Source organism: Silurus meridionalis, chromosome 21 (assembly GCF_014805685.1).
Source record: "Silurus meridionalis isolate SWU-2019-XX chromosome 21, ASM1480568v1, whole genome shotgun sequence".
Taxonomy (NCBI): Eukaryota; Metazoa; Chordata; class Actinopteri; order Siluriformes; family Siluridae; genus Silurus; species Silurus meridionalis.
This window is the reverse complement of record NC_060904.1, coordinates 9,004,094-9,012,088: the sequence shown is the minus strand read 5'-3', so window position 1 is coordinate 9,012,088 and position 7,995 is coordinate 9,004,094. Positions and strand designations below refer to the sequence as shown.

At 34.7% G+C, this 7,995-nt stretch overlaps 2 protein-coding genes across 5 annotated transcripts in view; one reads left to right on the top strand and one right to left on the bottom strand.

Moving 5' to 3' along the window:
* The window catches only part of myripb (myosin VIIA and Rab interacting protein b), a 117,845-nt gene extending 112,678 nt beyond the window's left edge, over nt 1-5,167 (top strand). For all 4 annotated transcript variants that reach the window (XM_046833848.1, XM_046833850.1, XM_046833849.1 and 1 more), the window contains 2 exons: nt 527-587; nt 2,092-5,167. In XM_046833848.1, the coding sequence (XP_046689804.1) occupies nt 527-587; nt 2,092-2,129 (99 nt within the window). In that variant the 3' untranslated portion in view covers nt 2,130-5,167. The remainder of the gene's footprint in view (nt 1-526; nt 588-2,091) is intronic.
* A 295-nt stretch (nt 5,168-5,462) lies between these two features.
* On the bottom strand, nt 5,463-7,610 carry prlh2 (prolactin releasing hormone 2). Its single transcript, XM_046833990.1, has 3 exons — nt 7,483-7,610; nt 6,722-6,917; nt 5,463-5,955 (listed from the first exon to the last, which is right to left on the bottom strand). Exons 2-3 carry the CDS (start codon nt 6,906-6,908, stop codon nt 5,753-5,755), a joined length of 390 nt encoding a protein of 129 aa, XP_046689946.1. The 5' UTR covers nt 6,909-6,917; nt 7,483-7,610; the 3' UTR covers nt 5,463-5,752.
* Nucleotides 7,611-7,995: the final 385 nt, after the last annotated feature.

Below are 7,995 nucleotides of genomic sequence, written 5' to 3'. Positions count from 1 at the left end.
TGTAGTTGATATCTTTTTTGCAATTTTATCTCTAAGATACCCATTTTATACCCAATCATGTTACTTATTTGTTACTAATAAACCTAATTAGTTGGAAAATGTTCCTTCTTCTCTTTTTAATAATTTTATTTTCCTGATTTTTTTGTTGATATATTTTCTATGTTCTATTCTGAATATGGGTTTATCTGATTTTTTTATTATTTGCAAGTCAATGTATTCTGTTTTCATTTATATTCGTCATTATGAGTGGGAATTCGAATGAGTCTAGAAATTACACACCTGCTGCTCTTAGAGGGTTTGATTGCATGGCATATTAATAAAAAAAATGTTCCCTTTGTTTAAGAATTGTTTGTTTGTTTATTTTCCCTTTATTGTTTCTTTCTTTGTTTTCATTTAAGATATTTGTTTGGGCCAGATTGCTAAGATTGTAAGCACATAGTAGTTTAAATTATATTGAAGTAAAATTTTGTGCCTTTAATTTTATATATGGATGCATGTTTTTTTAACTTAAATCTATATTAATTAGCCTCAGACTTTGGATTCCTCACGTCACCAGAGAAGGAAGCTACCTGCTCCACCTGCCATAGGTAAAATAGCACATTTAAATGTTTTCAACTTCACCCTAGTTCACCCAACATATTTGCATGGATTTAGTCATGTGCAATTGACAAATACTGATATGTTTACATACTGATGTTGTGGATTAATTTTTTTTTCACATTTTCATGCAGTTTAAATGTGTTTTTACAGTTGCCAGTACATGCCAGCATATCTATGCCATATTTTATTTTATGTTGTGGACTTACAAACAATTTACTGGAACATTGAATTTTATTTAATGTTTATAAAAATCAAAAAGCATGAAATCATAAATATCTAGGACTGAAAAAACATTATGATGCTTATGACTTTTTGAATTTTTACACCAAATCTATTGGAACCCAATTAGCAACACAGCATAAAGCATACATTTTCCATTGTCTGATTTTGTGTAGGTACTTTGTTATATTCAGCTATAGTTGAATATAACAAAGTACCTACACAAAAATCAGGTACCTTTTGAGAACAGTTTAGTGCTAATATGGGTTAATGCTGATTTCAGCAAGTTGTATTTAGGCATAATGCTGCTTTATTTGATTCTAAACTAAAAAAATAATGCATTTTGTAGACATAAGTTTCTGTAACCTCTTTTTATTGTTTCATGCCTGTGTTTCACACCATCTAAGTAACCATTTTAACCATTTTAACCATTTTGTGTGTGTGTGTGTGTGTGTGTGTGTGTGTGTGTGTGTGTGTGTGTGTGTGTGTGTGTGTGTCTTTTGATCAATGTTAAGATCCATAAAGCAACCATTTTCTTTTGTATAGACAAGAATGACATCTCCCCCTCTCATTTCACTGGAGTTAATCAGAGAAATGTTTTTCCCCACTACATGGGATTAAACAGTTTGATTATGAATATAAATATAGAAGAAAAAAATGTAAACAGGAAAATGTAATGTGCAGCTAAATGTACGCATCAGAGTGAGTAGCACACTGTCCATTAGAGAACCTGAATAAGTCAATAGTATCCTTTTTACTCCCCTTACATTCTCTTCCCTTGCCCTTGTATCATTATTTCTAAAGATCTCCATTTTAATTAGTGTTGTTTCCCTTTGGGTCTATCTCTGATTAAGGCTGTTCACTATTAATCATTCATCTTCAAGCGTGAAAGGCAAAAACTAATGTATTTTTTGTTATTGTATGTAGCCAAGCATCTTGCTGCACTATTTTAGTAGGTTTTTTATTTTGTAGTTATGTATAAAAGCATAGTGAACATGGTTCATAGATTTTGGATTTTGTTGTTTGTAGACAGTAGTGTGTCATTTGAACTTCAAAATATTTTTTTGTTAATTGTTTGTGTAGGTATTAGGGAAACAACTTACAGTGAATTTATATAATGATTGTCTTTATAGAAATGTCTTAAGAGTGGAACCACATCTAATTCATGGTAGCATCCATTTTCCAATTCTGCTTTCACACTATATGGGGTTGGGAATTGCTGCTCTGTTGGAAACTTTTGTCCTTATTAAACATGTTTTTTTTTCTGTCTAGAAAAATCAGTGGCAGAGTCAAGATTTTTGCAGCCTTGACACTAACAGTCAGCCTCTATCCTGGTCTTTAAACCTCAGCCTCATCTAGCTTCATCTTGCCATTTCTGTCTACTGACCATCAGGCCCACACCAGTGCCTTGATCCAAAAATCTGTTCCGATACAGCTCATAAGCCATTTACCAGTTTCTGAAAAGAGAAAAAAAGATTGATAAATGAAAGAGAAAAATTGAGATTTTATTGGATTCCATATAGATGAAGTTGCCACCTCATCCGTCACCCATCCGCTGGAAGCATACTGGGACTATCAGTGTTTGCTTGGTGCAACTGCAACTTTTTTCTCTACTGGATCTCACTCAAGAGCCCCTGAACATTTGTAACTATATGGTGGAGTTTTATTACACATCTGTGTTCCATCTCCCAATGACTCACTCAAGTTTTTAAGCCTTAAAGGAGTCCAAACTCCTCTGCAAATCATCACAGAGTATATTTACATACACACCATTAAACAGAAAGTTTTACATATAAGATGTTGTAATTGTCACATTGCTGTACATTCTGAAAATGTGTTGCTGAAGTGTTCTAGGTGTGTGAATTCTGGTTCTGTATGTCAGTGACAAAAAAAATTATTGTGTATGATATGTGTTCCTAAAAGAGGCCAAACTGTATTTGGTAAGAATGTTATATGTGTGAAATGTCATGGTAGAACTAAACAATAGTAACTACTGCAGGACCTTTTTGACACAGCTATGAAACTTTGTTCAATCTACATGCATTTATACTACAATTGTTGTGTTCAGTAATTATTGTGGATAAGGAGGGGGGGATTTAAAGCACTTCATATTTAAAGCACTTCCTGTGTGAGAAATTATTGGTGACACAGTATTGTCTGTGAGAGATTGTTTGTGATTCAGAAATAATACATTGCAACACAGATTAACATGACTGACTCATACACACACCTTTAATCTTTTATTAAGTGTGTGTGTGTGTGTGGTTGGGGGGGTGTTAGCCAAGTGTCCACAAACAGGCTTATAGCTTGTATAGAATAGGTTAGGTTCCACAATTTTGCTCGAAATTCTGAAAAAAATATGACATTCCAGCCCCTATTAAAAATGATTGGGGACATTTCTACCACTCAATGCTCAGCCATTGTTTGTCTGACATGCCCATATGACATATCGGACACACCTATGCTGCTTTAGTACAATGTCCATTGTTAAAAGCGCAATAAAAATAAAACTGAACTGAATACACCCTACATTCTTAAATTTCACTTTGAATTCTGTGAGAACTGCAGAATTCAGGCTCTGTTGAAACTGTTGGTGAACTTCCAGCATTCACAATCAATGAGAAACAAGCAAAAAATACCGTGCCATGGCACATAAAAACAAACCTTTACCGATATTAACTTGGAGAGTTGCTTTCTGGGTACTACATTAGTACTACATTGACATCACATGATGTCACCTGTGACCCTGCCCCCATATCGAAAAAACAATGTAGAACAAAGAATTCTGACATAAAAATGCTCTGCTGCTTTACATGCTTGGCACTAACCATTTAAATTCTTATTTATATGAGACAACATCCATAGATGTTGCATCGGAAAGAAAAATCATAACTTCTGCTAATTACATACCTTCAGCCTATTTAGCAGCTACACTCCTAAATAAAAGGGTCCCTTAAGGTTTGTTTTTTTATTAGGATCATAGAGAGGTCTGCTCTCCAATAGGGAGATCCTTTTTTTATAAATGTTTCTAATTCTATGCAAATTAAAGTGATTAAAGCAACAAATGCAAATAACTGTCTCCAAGGAATTCTTTGGATTAGTCCTACAGTACAGGGTTGTCTGGTTTCACCAGTGTCCTAGCTTTTTAGTTCCTACCTGTATTTAGCACATATTCATCCAGAATGAAAATTCAAAAAATCTTGTGCATGATTTTTACAAGAAGTTGTATTTTAGTATTTTTAAATAAGACAATCTTATAAAGGAAATTTAAAAGCATTAAAGGCTTTAAAAGTATCAACAATAAGCCACCACAGTCACCCACAACAAATGTTATGCATGCAACATGATCACTTTCAGTGATTGCTTCAGGCATACAGTATCAGTGTAGGGTAATGGGTGGTTAGAAGAACTCATAATTCACTATAATATCCACAATCCAAGCAAAATTCGGCAGGCCACAGAAACACGAAACACGTACAGTCCACCTACATGTGGCAAATGATATACAATTCAGGAAGGCCATACAAGTTAATCCTTTAATCTGAACTTAATTAAAAAGTTATGAGACTTCATTTTGCAACCAATGTACTTTTTTAGATATTGTATGTTGTTTTGCTTCAGGTGGGTCTAGGCTGAGGAAGTCCACCTTTAAAAATTAAAACTAATCAACACAATCTCATAATAAACAAATTAGTTTGTTTTGTCATTTATATAAGCAGACTTTCAGTAATCCTCATGGGAAAAATTCTGCAGTGACAGAAGGCTTTAGGCAGTGTTAGGTAAATATAATTACATATTTTTAATTATGGATTTAATTTTTATTTCCTCACTCTGTGTTTTTGTTCTTTATTAATATTATGACACGTTTGGGTTTTTTGTTTGTTTTTTGTTTTTCCATCTCAAATAGGTCCTGTTCACAGTTGTCTATAATGATGTCTGTGTAAAAATGCATGTTTTCTCTTAGATGTACAATATTTGGAAGAAAAGGCACAGTCAAGATGTAGAAAATGTTTCTGTATTTTTCTATTGTAAAAAGAAGTTTGTTTGGATGTGTTAGTGATATTCAGGATGTGTTAGTAAGAATTACAAGAATTGTCAGTATCGCATGTTGTGTGCTGCACATTGTGTGTCCAGTTTCTGATGGTCCACTTGTTTTTGAAGAAGAAGAGAGAAGGTGAAGACTAGCAACTGCATTCCCTTTTTCCACTTCATTGTGTCATTCTAAGCCATTGCATTTTCACATAAAGAGAAGAAAACAATCAAAGCAATGAAAATATGCTCTGATTTCTATTTGCCAAATTTGTTCTGACTGACAAAAAGAAGACATGAATAAAGTTTATATACCTGACATTTACATTGAATGGTAGTTTGCTTTAAATAGAAATTGAAGTGGTTCATTTTCAATAACACAATAACATGCTCAAGCTTGCATGTGTTTACTCATTTAATTATGAATATAGATTGCATTGATGCATATGTACATATATTCAATCATTATGTAACATTAGAAGTGAAAACACAGCAACTTAAGATAAAAGAAATTATGGTCTAAGACATTTGGTAAATGTCTTAAAAAAACATGGTATTTGGAGACAATTCATATAATAATAATAATCAATTACTATAAATTGAAGTGAGACATTTAGCACAGGTCTTACTTTACAACTTTTGTAGTATTACTGAATTTTTATTATTCCATTTTAGTGTATTTAATTATTTGGAGTCCTTGTGTAAAGAAAATGTATTAATAATTTTACATGTAACATAAAATGTGTTCATTTTACATGCTATTGGTTTTGAATATAATATTTCCTCTGTGGTCTGGATAATAAAATAGTTATGTATTGGTATGTTAATAAGCTACCTCATCTCAAGTGGAATTAGTTGCTGATCTTCCTTCAAGTAATAATAACTAATATGTTTTGCCTCTGATTCAAGTATAGGATTTGTGCACTTCTGGGTAATAGTCCATGTTCGAGGAGGAGACTTCGTTGCGTGCACTTTCAGTGTTTCTCAGAGCGCTGAGCAGCAGCAGCAGGAGTGCATTCTGTAATTGTGCATCACTCTCACGCTTTCCAAAGCGGCCGATGGGTCTCACACCACGACCTACATACCAGAAGGGGTCAATCTCAGGACCTGTAGTGTAGAAGGGGAAAGCAATATGAGTGCACAGGGGAAAAAACAGTAGGGGTGTGAGTCACTTTGCATTTTTTCTATTAAGCTTTTAAACATTATATAACAATTTAGACTTATTTCAATTTTATTTGTATTCATATTTGTATTGGGTTTAACAGTGGACAATGTTCCAGCAGATTTACAGAAAATAATAGGTTATAATATATACATTTTTTCCATATAAGTATAACCCTAATGAGCAAGCCAGTGACGACAGTGACAAGGAAACTCTCCCGGAGATGGTTTGAGGAAGAAACCTTTAGAGGAACCTAAAAGGAAACCCATCCTCATTTGGGTGACACCAAATCTCCATTCATTATAGTTTGATCATTGTTAAGGTGTGCTGTTCTGTGATGGGTCCGTAAATGCAGAACTGTATTGCAAATTGCATCCCCAAGCCATTGTAATAGACTGGTGCATTGATTAAAATTAAATCCATCCTCATAGTTCTTCAGTTGCACAGTAACGTCATGGATCATTAGGCTGCACATGTTTCATTCAATTAATTGTTATTATTATGTGTGTAGCAATAAATTTGGTCTAGATTAAGAGCCTAAATCTTCATTTAATTATTTAAATCAATATTGACAGGATTTCTTTATGTAGGCAAAATCAGATCTAGCGCAAATGAGAACTTGACCTATAAACATGCATAAACTAATTAAGGAACCGCATGGTGGGTCCAAACCTTAAAACTATGTATATGAGAGCATTTGTATTTACATACTTCTGTTGTCGACGTTGTGAACGATGTGTAGATCTTGCTCCACAGTGGTGCACTGCGCACAGGTGGCGCTTGCGGACAAGATGAGAAGCGCCGCGATCAACAGCGACATCCAGCGCAGGCGAAAGGAGCGCTGCTGCTGCTGCTCAGTGCTCATGTACCGAGATGCAGGACCACCCGGGACCACCATACCGGAGTACTGCACAAAACACTGACATTTTATAGAAACATCCACATAGTTACAGTCATCAATCATATGCATTAACGGAAATGTGTACAGGTTAAATTTGCAGAAGTTTTCTGAAATCAAACCACTTGCTTATAGGTTTTCTGTTATTGAGCATTGTTTCCTACATGAAAAGATTAAATAGATTGGCCAGTGTCCAGCCTAAGTATCTAACTTTAAATGCAATTAAGTGTCGCAAAATTGGTTTTAAACTGTAGTTTTATTCAATAAAATTAATGCATGTCAGTAACTTTGTAGGGACTCTGTGAATCGGTTTGTTTTTCCAGCTTACTTCGCAAACCATAAAAAGCAAAAGTAAACAACTGAACCACAATGAACCTATATAGCCAACTATTATCATAATTTCTTAAACCAGTGGTTTTCTCTCAACTCTTCCCCTCAAACAATGTCAAACTATAACCTGCCTATAAGTTGCTTTTCACTAAATTGCATTATACCACAATACAGAAAGTACTTTTAAAAAACATTTATGAATAATCACAGAGTATTGCTATAATAATATGTTTGCAAAACTTACCTGTAGGATATTCCAACCTTCAGAAACAGCTGCTTTACAGTGAGCGCTTTTTCTCTGTAGGCCGATCCAGCTGTCGCTTTTATATCTCTCAGCTGATCTGTATTATAACATGCTCAAGGAGGCGTCAGACCCTGCGTACATCACCCACACACACACACACACACACACACACTGAAACTTCCCCCATCGCATCTGTTTTTTTCCCCTCTACCATCCTCCCACTCGTGTTCTTCGTTGTCCTATACCCCTGAGAGAACATGAGAAGATGGAGATAGAAGCTTCTCCCGACACGCCTGATCACTTTCCATCACCGAGACCGTGACAAGAAGCCTGACAGGTGGAAGTGTTACATAGACGCACACCTTTACCTCATCTCAATTACTTTGCATTTAGAGGATATACAATATCATTATTGTTTTATGAGCATGTTTAAATATGATTGTGCAGTGTGTGTTATTAATCCGAATCCGAATAACGAACGGAAAGATAAATAAACACACACTCGGGCTGGAG